The 17613-nt window shown below is 35.4% G+C and overlaps 1 protein-coding gene across 3 annotated transcripts in view; it reads right to left on the reverse strand.

Annotated features, from left to right (window-relative positions):
• Positions 1-17613, reverse strand: part of TDRD3 (tudor domain containing 3) — a 91925-nt gene that overhangs the window by 48677 nt on the left and 25635 nt on the right. For all 3 annotated transcript variants that reach the window (XM_012569789.5, XM_030271611.4, XM_030271628.4), the window contains one exon: positions 1808-1892. In XM_012569789.5, the coding sequence (XP_012425243.1) occupies positions 1808-1892 (85 nt within the window). Of the gene's footprint in view, positions 1-1807; positions 1893-17613 lie in introns of those variants that run through there.

The raw sequence follows: 17613 nt of genomic DNA on the forward strand, positions 1-17613 counted from the left end.
CTCCAGGACTGTGTCACAGGGTTTACAGAAGACCAGATAAATGACATCTGTAGCCCTTCCCTTGTCCACTGATGTAGTCACCTCATCACAGAAGGCCACTGGGTTGCTCAGGCAGAACTTGCCCTTGCTGAAATCTCCAGCTTTGCAATCAGAGTAGCGGGAAGGGCAAAAAACTTTTACAAATAATTTTAAGTTCTTAGACAAAATAGAAGGAAGGACTGAAGATACATTTATGTCTGCTTCATACTTATTTAAGCAATTCACACACACATAATCAAAAAAGGTAAAAAAGGTCAGCTGATTTCTGGATTTCTTCTGCCTGAAAGGTGCCTCTAGCAGTCAAGGAAGAATTTGTAAGAAGTGGAACATAAATTCACTGTTATCCTGCCATTAAATACACACTGCTTCCCTCTACTTACTCAACAGACAATCTTCTGGGCACAAAAACAACTGACTTAATGGTAAAAAGTGATAAGTCATTAATTCTGGCTTGGAGTACTTGTGCAACATTTCTGGTTTATTTTTATTATCTATCAAACCAACCTGAAATACCAACACAGACACAAATTATCATGTCAGTACTCATTCCACCATGCAATTATATGCAGGGTACTACCTGGCAACTCACAAGTACTTTATTAGGGTTTTGTATAAAGCAGCAATGCATTCTCAAATATATGGGCATGCTGCTCTGGTCCAGAAATCAAACGCTTGCTTTCTGCATGTTTTGTCTTACATTCTTTGCATCTTTGCATTATAATTTTGCTTTAATTCTTTTCATATTCCTTACATGAACTAGTGCCTGCATACATGAGTGACTGAACACATGCTTTGAAGAATAAGTGAAAGGAGCAGAGGGGGCCCTCTTTTTCAGAGTATCATCTAAAACCATGAAGTGGTTAAATGCTGAAGGCAGACAAAATAATCCCCAACAACTCTCACATAATTTCATTATCTTATTGTTTCTAATTTCATCAAGGAAGAATACTTTTCTCTTAAGCACCCAACTACATAATTTTCCCCTTGAAACTACATATAGTTATTACAAAGTTTATATTAAACCAAATAAAGTACATATTAAACCATTTAAAACATCTGAATATGGATTTCATAAAATATGTTAAAATTAAATAGCAAATACAAGAACTAAGAAAAGCAGGAGACTTATTAATGTTAACCAACAATGTATATACTAGAATTCTAAAAAAAGGATTCACATGCACACTTGTCTCATATCTTTAAAAATATTATGGCATATTCATTTGAAGATGTTGCTCTATCTTGTACATTCCTTGTTAAGTTTTTGCCAAAATTATGAGTACTAATCCAGATTTCTCGAGTAAAGTAAAAAAAACAGGCTTCAGTTACATAAATATGTAGATAACACTGGATATGTAGTCTGAATGTGCTTTAAGGAGTATCATGTCCAGAAGTCAAATTAAGGGTGTTTTATTCATCCCAACAAACTTGTACTAAAATTTCATACTTATACCATAACATAGCACTTCTGGTTATATTACTGCTTGTAGTTTGACTTTAGTTTTACATTTCATAAACAAAAGAAATATTTTCCTATTGCTAAATCTGTTCATTTTTTCTCCTAGAGGTTTTGCAGTTTGGAATAGACATTATTTCCAAATAAAAGTCACAATTCATGCAGGCAAGGAGAGAGGTAAGTACTCTGTCCTTTACATAAGTCACACAGACAATAATACACTTAATTAGATACACAAACATATACTTGAGCCATTATCTATCATTTTAGCATAATTTCTCAGAAAAAAACATTTTCACTACCATAACTTACATTAAGGGCAACTAGGATAATATCATTTGTATTAACTTTTTCAGATGAACTTAAGCAAGCTTCAATTCCTTCATCTGAAAGACACCTGTTAAAGAAAAAAAAATTAGAATACCACATGATGTATCAATGAGAGAAACATTTCTTCTGTCTATGAGATTGTCATTAGTTCCTATCTTTTTTACTGGTGAAGCACAGATACAAAAATACATGAAAAATTACTTAATGTAAATAGTTTCCTTACACTGATGGTGGTAGTGCAGGATCAGTATCTTTCTGCAAAAATTCTGTAAGTATACAATAAGTTTTGAACACTAAGTTTTGAATTGATTACCTGAATCCATTTTAAAGGGCTGACCTATTCTAACTTCAAAATCTCTTTAAAAAAAGGATAATTTTATCTTGAGTGATCAGAAATTGTGACATTTATTGTACATTTTGCCTACTCTAACCCATTTGCAGCTCCAGTTTTCAATTTTATGTAGCTGGCAACCTGCCTTCTTTTGCAAAGCTCTTCATTTTCTTCAAATACATCACAGCAACCATTACATAATTGATAGACACCCTGTCTGAAACACAGTTCCTCCTCAACATTTAAATAAATACTCACCAAGAAATCACCTTTTCCCAAATAATAAAATAATTATTTAAGAAGCAAAGACTAATATACACTAAAAAATACTAAAAATAAATATTCCTGGGTGCTTCAAGAAATACTTTGTTTTGAAGAAAATAACATGCACAGTGTTACATACAAACAAGGCAAAATACTTGAAGGGAAGTACACTTGACAGACCTTTTTGATTCCAGCCCTGGTGACTTTATCATTGCCCTTTCCAGTCCTGCCAGTGTTCCAAGACTAATTACTGGTCCCAGCTGTGCTCTAACCCAGACACTTGATGGGATTTATCTGCTCATGTCAGACACTGGAATCTAGCAAATACTGAGTCTCTACCTCACCATAACCAAAAAGAAGAAAAGCCAATAAGGAAACAATTCAGATGGGAAAAAAAAAAAAAAAAAAAAAAAAAAAAAAAAAAAAAAAAAGAGCATATATATATATATATATTGAGAGAGAGAGAGAGAGAGAGAGAGAGAGAGAGAAGCATAAAGAAACAATCCTATTTTTTTAATAAAAGACAAATGCTTGAGAAGAACAAGATAGCAAGATGTGTTGGCTTGCATGGGAATACAGAATTTCCCAGCTGAGTAATTCTAAGCTTCAGTACTATGATATGGGAAGATTTATGCAACTCCTGTGCATTAGCAGCTCTCATTAGCTGGAGTCAGAAGGTAAACCAGAACAGCATTCCAACTCTGTGCCAGGGGAAAAAGATACATCCAACAGACTATCCTGCTCTCAAGGCTTCAATTGTGGCTTAATTACACCAACAGACTTCCTAGAAAGAGCAGTATCAAACTTTACCAGTTTACCTTCTGCCATCTTCAGCATAAAACTGAACATAAGTTGAACAGCAGGGGCTGAGTGAGTACAAAATCCATAAGCTGAGCTTTAGACTGTTGGCTAAGTCATGGAAGAATTTTTCTTTTACTGCTCCAAATGCAAATGAAGTAATTCTTCATTCTACTAAAGCTAGAGGGACTGCAGTTCTCTGCAGAGAGTACTGTTATTTAAGCCGAGTACTTCAATATAAGCGTTACCACTTTCCAGTAAGTAAAAAACATTTTTAAAAAATGAGTAAACAAGAATCTGACCTACAATTAAACTTTCTCTACATAGGACAAGATTAATTCTGCTATTACAAAATTCACTGCTGAGTCATGTTTTAATTTTGCACCTCAAAGTGAAGAAGACTGAATCACAACTGTCAAAACAGCATTCTGGTTTAGTCAAAATTTTCAGGTTTCGTTATCTTTTTTATATATAAATTTACATATGAATTTTCAGTTTCATTTGTCTTGTTATTTAGAAAAACTTTTGAGACAGAAGGATAAAGAGAAACTCGCCAGAGAAGACCACTAATTTTTGACTTGTGCTAATTTAAGCAACAGCACATAGCAAAAACATGGCCTATCTGACTAAAATCTCTGCCAACCTCACAGAGACACCAATCATAAATTACTACTGAGGACATCTGTTAGGTTGATTTAAGCAAACATCAAAGATTTTTAGCGAAAACCTGACTGACTTGGTTATTTTAAGAGTTTTCAAAAAAACCAAAATCTGTGAATTGCAGTGTAGGGGGGGATACTTTATAGTTTGAGGTTGGTTGGTTTGGTTATTATAGATGCTTATTATATGAAAGTATAAATTAGGTAAATGCAAAATACCAGGATCAAAATTACTTTCCAGAAAAAAAAAAAAAAAAATCAAATCAACAATTCTGTCAGCAGAATTTTGCTAAAGAACTTAAACAGAGGAAAAAAAAGAGCTTTCCAATAATGTACCAGGTGCTGCTTCTGTGCAACAGGACGCAAAACTATAGATTTAGTAAAAAATGGTCAGAAATTGTCCAGGAAGCAAATTGCAACCAGGAGATGCTGTACTCCAGATTTAGCCAAAGCAAAGATCTCTCCTGCTTTAACAGAAGCTTGAAACCAGTGTGTATCAAGTCAGTCTTTTCCATTTTGTCATAATAACATTTATACAGACTACTTAAAATGGCAATGAGTACTCCAAACATGTTTATATTTTCTTAACAAACTTACAGAATCTTATTTTAAATAAACTGTTTTATTTTCTCCTGTTTGTACAGTCTCCTATAAGAACTATCTAAGTTTTACCTTTTGAGTTTTGGCCCACAAATTATTTAAGAAAATAAATTATCAGATTTATTTTATTAAATTTAAACTATTAAATTGTTATTAAATTTATTTTAAAATAAATTTATTTCTACCAAAAAAAAAATACATCTACCCTGCTCAAGTATGAAAAAGGATTTAAAACAGATAAAGCCACCTCTTCGGATGGTATAATCCTTCCCCCAACAGCATAAGGATGAGTTTTTTCCAGACTCTGAAGGAATCAGATACCCTTTTTCTATCTGTTCTTAATGAAGGCATGTGATATGCTGAAGGTAGGGTCACTCAAGTCTTTGTTCTCTGTATTAGATCAAGGAAGAAAAAAACAAAAACTGACCCTGAACAAAACCAAAAACAGTAAAAACCTGCTCTGGAGTCAAAGAGAACAGCCCTGCAGTTCTGTGTCTATTATATCCACTCAAGTGTCTCACATAATCTGCATTACCTGTTCTGCCCGTTTTGCAAAATACCATGACCTTACATAACAAAAGGTAACCTACAGTGTGATCCTATTACATTAATCCAACACACTTCCTATTGCCAAGTGGTTGGAAGCAATCCCAAACCACACATGAACCAGATCACACTGCTGGAAGTGCATGTAAGTCCTCCAATTCCCAAGATCTACCTGGCTGTGCTGTATAAGCAGTGCCTGTCAATTCTTGCTCTTTACACCTCCATTCCAAGCCGTTTTCCCCAACTTTCCTTTATAAATCAAGGAGACACTGCGAATAACCTGGCATAGAAATGCTGCTGTCACAATCAACAAACTTCCCTTTTTTCCTTCTGTAAACAAACTTTTCAGAATTAAGCATTTTTGCTTAATGTGAAGCAGCAAATAAATAAAAGGTAAAATAAATGGGTGAGAAGCATAGAGTAAGCAGCAGCCAAGCTCCACAAAGCTCTCCAAAAAGTGAAAAGCAAGCCAGTGGCTGACCACTAACATCTTACAATGACACCGAAAAAAACCCCACAACACAGGCCCCACAACATAACCTCCCACCATGAAGACTGGCAAGCAGACTAAGATACACAAAAAGTACCTTTAGTTTCCAAGAAATAAAGTACTCACTACACTTCTTTCTTACATGTTTTAAAACATATTGAAGTTATGAAAACAACTACATTGATTTCAAGGGAATTTTAGCAAGTAATGCTGCAGGAGTCACACAGGGATTCTGTGGCCTTGGAACACTAATATAAATTAGAAGGAAAAAAAAATCACAGCTTACAACCATAAAGCTTCCCCAAATTGTTGAGATGGTTATTTGTGAAGCATTCTTGAGAGAAAGGAAATCCAAAGAGAAAGGAAAATAAATGTTTCTACTGCAATTCTTTTGCATTATGCTTGCTGAAACCTGAGGGATCCCTCACCTATTCTTCCCCCCACTCCAGTTCTCTTCATCTGAGACATGAAGCAGTACAATCCTCTTAGCAACAGCTTTTGTCAGAAAAAACATCTCTTAGAAAGTACCTGCATTCCCACCTTCAAATGAGACATTGAAACAAAACCGTTAGTAATGAATCAGCATTTTCTACATGAGCCATCCACATATAAATCCAAATCTGCAATTTTTATGTCAAAATGTTCTCAACAAGCTTCTATGAAAAACAGATTTCAGTAATTCTTCCTTTGTCATACACAAAACAATATTACATCAGTGACAGGCAGAGCTGCTTCTCCACTCCTTCATATCAAGGAGCATCATAATGTCAATTTAATAACCCACTTTTGTACATTATAGGTGTGCATTCTCCTTTTCAGTATCTCCCACTGCTATGGGATATAACCATAGTACCAATCTTGCTTATGCCTCTACTTATCTTGCTTTATGTTCTGCCTTACTTCATAAAGAACAAATTAGACCTGATGTGGCCTGAATAGACAGATTTCTGTACTGCTACTCTATTACCTATGTCTGAAACACTGAAGAAATTGGTGATATCAAAGCAAGATGCATTTTTTGTCTGCTCTATACTGCTGGATCACACACTGCATCTGCAGACAAACATGCACGTGTATACACACGCACGCACACAGAAAGGTTTTAAATGAGAGCCTTATTCTATAATTAAATACACCAGGTAAACAACTTTCCAAATAATATTTATTTTTCATGAGCAGCTTTCTTGAAAACCATCTTTTCTCTCTTTGTAATTAACAGTTCATGCACAAACACAAATATTTAATCTTCCATCTTTTTTCTATCACATCATTTTTCTATAAATCCTCTTTAATTTTCTTCTACCATCTCTAGAATTAACATCTTATTAAGTAGAAGCTTTCTTTAAAGGAAGAAGCAAATAAGGAAAATTAATATAAATAAAGATGATCTATAAAATTTATCTATTTCAGATTCCCAACTCTTCCAGAATCATTGTGATATTAGCATCAAACTCAAACTGTACTACCACTTCTAAGTCATTTCCAGCCACACAAATCAACGTTTGGGTTTTATAGTAAATGTTATCTAGCTATTTTCATTGTGTTTATACAAAAATCAGAATGTTCCTTACGTACCTTTGCTACAGAAGCAGTTTTATACAATTGTGCCATAAAACGGTAAGGTTTTCAAAGGAAAAAAAAAATCGCAGAAAGCTTTCAAATTTTTCTTACTTGATAACACCTCGATAGAAAAGAGAACACTTGAAGCAATTAAGCATAAGAGCATCTTAAAAGACCGCAGTAGTACAAGACCACCACTGGATGTCAGTGTTGTTCCATAACAGAAAAACTGCATACCAGCTATTTCAAAAATTTGGGCGTTCTCTTAATAGGGCTTCAAAATGTTTTGCTGAATTTCAGTGGTGTAAAGGATTACATAAAATGTTAGAAATTTCACTAAGGGGCTATCCACTATAGCTGTTTAAAAAAGAAAAACAAACCACATTTTAAGATATTATTATCCAAATACAAAACTCAGCCAAGAAAGTTTGTTTTTTTTTTTTTAACCTGTGTAACTATTACTGGGAAGCAATTAACACTGTTCTTCCCTTCAGCTACTGAGCTTTTAGTTTAAAGAACTAAATGGGCAAAATTAGAGTCAATTGTTCCTTTACCCACAAGGCAAGCATCTGCAAGGAATGACAAACCTAGATTCAAGTGGCATTCTTGGCAATTTTACTTATTAATATTCTCACACCAAGAAATGCCGTTTCATTTTGCAATTGAATTTAAAGATTTATTTCCTGTATCTTGCTCTTGTCTCATACATTTAGTATATCTTCCTCTGTGTTTTGCGCATGCACCAATGATTATTCCTATAAACTGTATTTTTGTTTTCCTACCACTTTTTCAATTTGTTAACAACACTCTGAACTCTGACCTGAGCACTCACAGCTTTGCAGTTTTAAGGAGCATTATCTCATGTTTGAGCTTAGTACTTCACCCAGGTTTTTCATGACAGTATCAAATCAAGCATGACCTAGAAGATGTTTTCTTGTAGCCTCAGGTTTTGACAGTGTACTGCCCATAGCCATTCAAACTACTTTAATAATTGTCTTACAGGAACTTAAAACTGTTTCTCTATTTCACTCCTTAAAGATGCAAACCCAAAATTTTAAAATAACAGAATGGACTGTACTGAATCACTATTAAAAATCCACTAAGTCTTAAGTGCACTTTTGCTAGCAAAAGCCAATTTAAATAATCCAAAAAAAGCACACTGAGAAATATAGAATTTTGGTTACAACTCGGTAAGCCTGTAGATAAAGAGGCACCAAGGTATTTAAGCCTATCTTTAAAATATTACTGACATTTCTAAAACTGGTGCACGGCCACTACATCATCTCGGTTCCCCAGGCAGTTAAACTTGCATCTCAGCTACCTAATTTTTCACTCCTGGGAATAGACTACTTCCTTAAGTGAAGTCTCCAACCCAAGCCAAGCTGAAACCCCAGAAAGGAACTCATAAAATATACATTCACAAGCTCATGTTCTCAGATGTTTAGCTGACAAAACTTAAGGCCTAAACCTCTCTCAGATGTCTATGACATTTGACTTTCAATAAAAAACATGAACTAAGAAAGTCAATGTATTTTTAGAACAAATAAAGATTGGCATTTTTTTACATTACATAATAGAAGCAGAATGACTGTCATTACTGCCCCCACCTTTTTTTTTTAATGTGAGAAAGCAAATCCAAGTTAATTAGCACTAAAGTCTATTTTGACAGTAAAATCCTGACCTAAAGAAAGCACAGCAAATGCTCAGTGCCAAGGAAAAAGAGAAAAACCAAAATGAAAACAAAATCCAAAAGTGCAGTACTTAAACAACACCAAATGCATTAGCTTCTTCCTGGCTTACTTCTACCTGACATTTTCAATAGGAATGGGACAAAGATCAATAACTTAGAAGCAGTACAGTTCTAAACATACACAATACCAAGCACTACAAATATTATTTCACTGCATAGGCAACAGTAGTCCAGCAGCTGACAGTGAGGCCCAACACAAGCACCCACTGTGCTTCTCCTTCAGGAACCTCCTGCTCCTCAGCGAGCCTACCCATCTTGATGTGGAGCCACTTCCTTGGCCTCCTACCAACACTAGAGGGCTGCCTTATCCCGGGTCAGTAAGTCCAGAGACAGGATTTGTGGTAAGGAGGTTTCTGCTTGGTGTCAGAGACAGAGTGCACCCCAGAAATCCCTCAAGGGCTTCCAAGTCATATTTCTGTTATGATTTTTTAGTCACCTCTATCAAACCAGTCTCTTATCCATTTCCAAAAGACAAGGACTATTGTCATACAAAAGCTGGAACAGTGGTAGTTTTAGAATTAATCTTTAATACGTTTGACATGCAAGGAGAACTGTAAGTCTATTACTGGGTTAGCCTGACAGTCAGTCACTCTCACGCCTCTCTAGATCCACCCCACACACCACCCTTCTCTTTTTAATTACTAGAACTTGTACTATTTTGGGATTTCCCCCCGCCCAGCTTCTCTGAAATTTCTCTGTTCCAAACATGAAGTATGAAAAGCAAGTTTTAAGCATACTCTGCATCAAGTTCTTGCACACAAAACATGTATTTTAAGACATTTTAACAGCTGCATTAGTGAAGTCTTTACAGTCGCACCTCCCATAGTATGATGCTTTAAGTCTATTTTCGTCTATAAAATTCCTACTGCTGGGAATACTTAAAAGTATGAGACTGGCAGTCTCATACATCTTTAACAAGTATTTCACAATAAAAAAAAGGGAAAGTTTGGTTCTTGAAAAAAAACAAAGCTTGTTTACCTTTATTAATAACTTCATCATCAAAAACCTCACACTCGCCACTTGCTCTTTCGCAAATTCAATATACTTCATTCACCAAGTGCTTTAATAAGCTATGTACACAAAACTGAAAACCAGAATCAACCTTCCTTTATAATTCCAGTTCACAACAGAAGAATTCAAAATAATCACTTGCAAAGCCCTGACCCAGAGTCAGAAATCCCAGAAAGTGGAGAATGTCTCGCAACACAGACAAGAAACTGGTATCAGGACATCTACAGTTCTTCTACAAGCAGACAACTGGGAAAGGGAGAAATGCATGTGGAAAAGCCTGTCTTGAACTGACAACGAACTACTAAGCAGTGTATTCTCCGAAAGGGCTGCACAGATAATAAGTTTACTTCCTTATGCTTTCAAAAAGCTCAAATTAGATGGACTTCACTGAGTGATGTAATCTCTTCATTGGCATCTCTAAACAGGGTGAGAAATCACTGAAGGTCAGGAAAAACGCTACAAATTGAGATCTCAAATCTACATGCAACAGGTTTTTCAAAACTGTACTGCTGCAATTTTAGGTCTTATTTGTGGTATAGTTTTAAATTGCACTAGCAGCACTGTGAGTATATGCAAAGGTAACTACTATATAAGTAAAGAGCCACTAAATTTTCCACCTTAAAACAACTGCAAAAGCTACTGATAAATACTTTGACAGGTAATTTACATTCAAAAAGTATCTGACAAACTATAAATTTTTCACATTAAAGATGGCAAAATCCAAAGTACGGTTTAGGAAGTGTGGAATGAAGGAGACTGAAAGAAAACAAACAAAACTTCCCCCAAATAAAAGATTAAATCACCAGCTGCTTAGCATCAGACTAGAAGGAAATTTTGCCCATCTCACTCATTACTAAATTTCTATTCTTGAGCCCTGCATTAACACAGCAGACACAGAGCATAACTTTCTCCACTGAAAGTAACCAACCAAGTTCCATAATGCAGCCATAATCATCAATCACATCAGAATGCAGGCACAGGAGTTACTTATTTCACCCCCGTGTATGTAAGATGAGGAATGCCTGAATCAAACTGAGATCCCTATTCTGCTTCAGTGACTACACTTCTACAGTGAAGATCAAAAAGGTATATAGCTCTCACTTCACCATATAGTTATATACAGAATCTTTGAGTGAATGAGTTGGTTAAACAAGTTCAAGAAAACCATCAAAAGCCCAAGACAAATCACAAACTTTGATAACAATAAAAAATAATATTTAAACAGTAAGGAATTTTTATTTCATGATGAAAGAAACATAGTTTCAGGTTTTTGTGACTTCTTAGAGAACTTTATTCAAAGGCCGTTATTACTGATAGCTTAGACAAAACAGTAAAGAGGTACTGAATTTTATATTTAAAATCAAAATAAAAAAGGAAAAAGGGAGGTTAATTGTATCAACTTACCAAAAAAGAAGTCAAAAGAAAGATTGAACAAAATATTCTGGAGGATTCATTTGATAAAAGTTAATAATAAAGACTTTTCAAAGCAGATAGAAAAATCCTGACAGGTGACAAGGATGACAAATGAATGAGTGCCAAAAGGATTGATTAAAAAAAATTTATACTATGTAAGTTGGTTTTCTTTGGGTTTTTGGTTGTTTGGGGTTTTTTTTAATATTTTTTTCTAAACTAAATCTCTAGAGAGATTTAGAAGTTCTCCAAACTAAAATTCTTTTTCAAACACATATCTAAGTAAGTTTTTCAAATTGATATTACAATATAAAAGGTCTTAGAATATATACAGCAGTGACTGCAAACCCCACTGGGACCAGCATGTGTTTGCCCAATAGCTCTACAGCAGCCAAAATCCAGAACTGCTGACATGCTTTAAATTAACACCTCTACCAGAAGAATGGAAAACAATAGAACATCAGACATGTTGATCACATGAAATCCTACGATTTACAGACCCACATGAGCAAATTCATATAAGCTATACCAAAGACTAGAAACTGTAGCCTCGTGAGAACTTTTTGAGTTTTAGGGGGAAGACAATATTTCTGGCAGATAAAAGACGTACTACCCACAGCTATTAGACTTCTCTGAAAGATGAAGAGAATGAGTGGAGAGCAGAATTAATTAAGGCCCAAGAAGAGAGAAGAATCCTTTCTCATGTACTAAAATATGGAAAAGGAAGGGTATGAACACAATGGTCTCTCCTCTAAAGGATTAGTTAACACTGGATATATTCCTCTGGTTTGCACAGAAAACCACAAATTTTAAGGCAAAGGACTGGATAGCAAGGTGGTACTTGGTGATGATTATACAGTTCTAGATGACACAAAAATCTATAGCTTACTGCTCTCTGTGACCATAGGATAAGCTGTCAGATGAATTTCAACATTAATAAACACAAAGCACTGCACAATGAGAATTAAAAAAAGCTCACACAATGTGTACAATCCTGAGCTCTAATTTAATTATTATTAATGAAAAATATGTAGTCATTCTGGACAGTAAGTCATGGCTCAGTAGCAGTCCAAATCACAAATAATACTAGGATCTGTTTTTAAAATAATACAAGACACAACATTATAAAACAAAACAAATCAAATAATCACTAAATAACAGTGTTGCTGCATGTAACATTCTATTATAAAATTTCAAGTGGCTTAATTTTTAACACAGACTTCCACCACGGGTCACACTCTGCAGCACAGATTCTCCTGACTAGTTGCAGAACCTCCATCCACAGACATTTTTCAAGACATAGCTAAGTAAAGCTACAGCTGATCTAATCTAGAGTCCTTTCTGGAGCAAAGATTTAATTAGGACAACTTTCAGAAGTATCTTAGAATATTTCAAGAACTCAATGCAATTTGCAACCCTTACACGTATTACATTTAACATATTACATTTTAAGATGCAAAAACATAGGCTTAGTTTTAAAAATCTTCAAGTTATGCTGCCCTTGGTTAATACACTTTATTCTTCCTTCCATGCTGGCTTTACATATTTACATTTATTTTTCTTTCCATTGGTTTAAAATCTACTGGAGTTCTGGCACAATTTCATAGATTATGTTGTTGGCCCTTCAGGTCAGTGGTTTTTTGTATGTTTTTTCATACCTTAGATCAAAAGCTGTTTAGCATCTACAAATTGAATTGACGATCCCTTAACAAATAACCTAATTAGCATATACATTCTACAGTTAATTACAAGAGAAATGTAAAGTCTGTTGCTAATACTGGTAGAGAGACAAAGATACCAAATCCCAGTTCAGAAGACATTTAACACTCTGTGTGGTAGGCTTTCCATCCTTCTGAGAGCACGGAAGTGTTGTTGTTTGCACTGCTGCTTCAGCATAGGTTCAATGCATATGCTTTCAAATGTTACAATTATTTTCTAGTGTAATGTCCCAGCTCACTAACCTTTTTAAGACATACAGTAAACACCTGATACCCCTGTGGCCTCTGTGTAACCAAGCTGATTATACGACAGATTAGAGTCCTCAGTTTCTTATAAAAAGCCAGACAAGAATTAACTAAGACCAGCTCTTAGCATACACAACAGAAACAATGAAGTGGTGATTACTGTACAGCAAACCTAGCACGTATTTTGATCAACTAATGAATGAATTGGGAAGGCGTGGAGAATCAGTAATCCCTCCAACACTAAAGCAGATGTGTAAGAAATTGAGTATTTCTGTTACCAATATTGATTTGTTCTCTTCCCCCCACATGATTCCCAATGACAAGTTCTAAGTGTCATAAAAACCACTTTTAAGAATCTGAATGCGATTTTGCAATTGATATTTTGAGGTTTTAATTGGCTGGATCTTTTAAGGTGACTTTGCTCAGTCCCTGGCAAGAACACAGCAATTCATTGCAGTCTACCAACACCACCAGTCATCCCAAGTTAAGTTCCCACTATCACTTAATTAACCAAATGATAGAAGTCTGTAGTTGGATGACACACAGCACCCCAAACATCACCATATCTGATGTCTCTAATTAGATGTCAGCACTGAAAAACTTGACCCAATACAAGTCTGTCATCCACAGAAACTATTCTCCTTCTCAAGGCTCAAGAAAAGGCAAGATTAGAATTAGGATGCAGAGAAAGATGAAAGTAAGGCTATCAAATAATTAAGTACTACGAGCAGTAGCCTGATGACATAAAAATCACCAAAAAAATCCTCTTGATTAGGCATAAAACCATACAATTAAGTCATTATCTTATTGTCAGATTTGTCAATACATAGTTCCAGAACCACTTTGGTTATTTAATTTTGAAATTAATTTAGTACTGTTTCTCTTTTCCTCCTGCACTTAAGCTGATGGTACTGCCTTCTAAATTTATGTAATTTATAACTATGTTTTTCCAGCTTATAAAATGAAGGTGAATACAGCAATTATAGTATTTATCCTAAATTATTATTACAAGGTACAAAGTGAGTCTGTGATGCTTCCAGCATTCCACTGCATAGGAAAGCCAAGTCTACCATACGACAACAATTAGTTCTCTGCCAAAACAAAAGGAAACATTTAAAATTTTGAAATATGAAAGCATGGCAGGAAAAAGTAAATTCCATTAACCAAATCAAAATTCAGACAAAGGAAAAGCAGCTCCAGCATAAACACATCCATTAATTAATCACTGTTTTTCATTTCTATTTCCTTCCGTTTTCTATCTTCCTCTTCCCCATGGGTTTACACAGTTTTTATTCTTAAACTGCAGTACTGTAGGGAAAAAAAAATAAAAGAAGCTGATCTTGTATAATAATATGCAAGAAGGCATGTAAGATACCAGGGCTTTACGACCAAGATATGCCCTGACAGCTTTCAAGTGGGTAGGTCAAAATATTCTCAGAGAGATCCACAACATAAATACATTTCCCTGAAAGTACACCATTCTCCATGTCACTGCAGTATTATTATACTCTTAGATACAGGATTTATGTTCTAGCCTTTAAATCATATAGCAACTGATCTACTCAATGCTTTATTTTCAGAATTGTACACACATTAATCATACAAGCAAAATAAATTTATCCAAAGTTACTTTGTAGAAGATGATGCAGAATTAGGTGCAGAAATCAGGCCTGTTCCCAGGCCACACCTCAAGCATTACTGCCCTTCAAGTATTACAGACATCTATGAGAAGAGATTATAGTTTTTTTTTAAATTTGAACACTTGAATTTCTTAGGCTTCTCTTTTTCAACTAAACTACCCATATCTTTTAGCCTTTCCCTAGAAGGTCATGTTGTTTTCTAGTTCTCTACTTAGACTTCTTTTTCTTCCCTTCTCCCCACTCACACAGCTTTCATGTAGTGCTGTACCCAAACTGGACATCAACTCCAGCTAATGCCTTACAGCACTGACCAAGCTGAAATAACCTTTTAATGTATTTTACAAACACCATAACAACCAGGACAGCTGCTTTTTATACTCCATTCAACAGCATGATACTGCATCATCCTTTTTACGTATATAACAAAACATTAAAAAAAGAACCCTCAAAATATTTTCCTGCAGAACTGCTTCTCATGAACCCTTATGATATGCAGGTGATTACTCCTACCTACACCCACAAAAAAATTTGCATTAAACCTACTGAAATACATTTGTTTCTGTTCTATTCCAGACCCTTTTCAAAGTTAATTTTAAATTCTAAAGAGTTGCTGCTGAAGTGTTTGCAACCCTTTAGGTTAGACATTGTCTCATACTGTAAGTAATCCCCCATCTCACAAGCAACTGTGTCTGCTACATTTTCTCTTAAGTACCTAAAAAAACCCCCAAAGCTTCATTAAATGAACAAGACAGCATTGCTTTTTGCCTTGTCAAAACTTGTCTTGCCTTATTTCTTAAATTTCTGTTTGCAGTTGCTTGTCATCCTATTATGTTTGTCTATAAAAACACTGAAAATTATTAAACTGTTTACAAAACACCATGTTAGTCTGAAAACTTCAAGATTCTCATTTTTACAGGCAAAGAAGCTAAAGGAGTAGCAACAATAGCTGAAGCCCACTAATCTTTTCTCACAGCGTTCTTCTACTGCCACATTTACAGAAGTGTGAAGTGTGAATCATTCAACTTTACATAAAGTAAAAAATAGGCATTTTGGAGGTAATCTTGTTACCCAACTACAGGCACATAATTTTAACTTTATCTTGGATGGAGATAATGAAGATGAATAGATCAAAGACACAAAATGAGAAAGGAAGAGTACTTCACAGACTAAGACCCCTGTCTAAACCTGTTCCCTGTAATGCTTCTTTTATATAAGGGGACATAAAGAATTATCTTCTAGAAAGAAAAGCATATTTCTTACCCCTAATTAATGTAAGTTTAAAGAAAGGAAAAAGCCAAAATCACAACACAAAATGTTCACCAAGCTTTGCCTCAAAAGATTTGTCCTACTGTTCAAGATTTTGGAAAACACCGGTCATTTAAACTTTCCCCCTGTGCTAATTGCTAACGGCTGGAGCTTTAGTTTGTGTTAAGTGCTGGCATTCGAGTATGGCATCTCAAGTTTCACTGATGTCAGCCTACAGTGCCAGTGCTCATAGTCCTCTCCTCGCATGGCGTCCCAGATCACAGATCACATCTTTCACTTAGGTGTTGCCACTCATGTCACATGCCAGATGAAAGTGGAAGACCGGAACCGTAACATGTTCCTGCACATGACACTACTGATACTTCCATATTCAATGACTCAATCATGCAGAATCTTAAGGTGAAAAGAGGATTTACTTTCTACAAGGGTAGATTCTCACAGACATTGCCTCACAGTGGGGAAGCCTCCCAGCAACAACTGCTAGAGGATTTAATTGCATAGTTTGCATGCAAGCTATCGAATACAGACAGAGTATTCCTATAAATAGACCAGATTTATTCCCCAGAGACAGCACGTGTTGATTTGAGATGGGTTACAAAGGTTAACCTACACATGATTTGGCATCAGAACTTGGATGCAGTCTGTTCTTGTTGTGGGATGGCAGCCAAGTAGCTGCTGGCAGCATCTTACAGCAAAATTTTTGCTATGACTAATTCAGGTGACTGTACCAGTACAATAGAGAAGAATGAATATATCTTTCCTAGGGAAAGAAAAAGGAAACTGTCTACCTGTAGCAGTGAAATTCAGGGCAAAGATTATCTGGAACCTCTCAGTGGCAGTCACAATCCTTTCTATAGAGACATACTATGCTTTTGCCATCAAAAGAGCAGCTTGCAGGTAGTTCAAGCAGCTACAACCACCTTTAGCTACAAAAGGTAAATCCATTCCTTTCCATCACTGAACAAAGCAACATATTTCTGCAATAAAAATACTGTAGTTTGTACAAACAGTAAGCATGTTAGGCAACTCAGCACCATTTTCCCAATCCTAGACCCTGCAAACTTCCAGAAGGTGCCTGCTTTTTAACTGGAAGTACAGGGGCTTCACAATCTTCTTAAATACATTTCTCAATCATTTAAATCAAGATTTATGAAATATGCTGGTTCTAACCCACCCTGCTGGCAACCCATGAAGAAAAATGCTCACTTGTTAGTCCAAGCTATGTTAGAGCAAAGATCTGTTTTGATTCTCATCCTACTAAAACAGCAAGTGTATAAACTAAATGTAAATTCATTTTCAGCATGCCTCAACATCTTTTCATTGCTGGAGATATGCAGCTGTATACTAATATTCATCTTCTTCTGCTAAGTAGAAAATAACATCATGCATGCTATGGCAGAGTATCCCAATTTTACCCACAGATGCAGCATTCATGAAGATTTATCAATCCATAAAGCCAAGACACACTAAGTATAGAAGTAGTCACATCTGAGAGGCTC

This window comes from Taeniopygia guttata, chromosome 1, assembly GCF_048771995.1.
Source record: "Taeniopygia guttata chromosome 1, bTaeGut7.mat, whole genome shotgun sequence".
NCBI lineage: Eukaryota > Metazoa > Chordata > Aves > Passeriformes > Estrildidae > Taeniopygia > Taeniopygia guttata.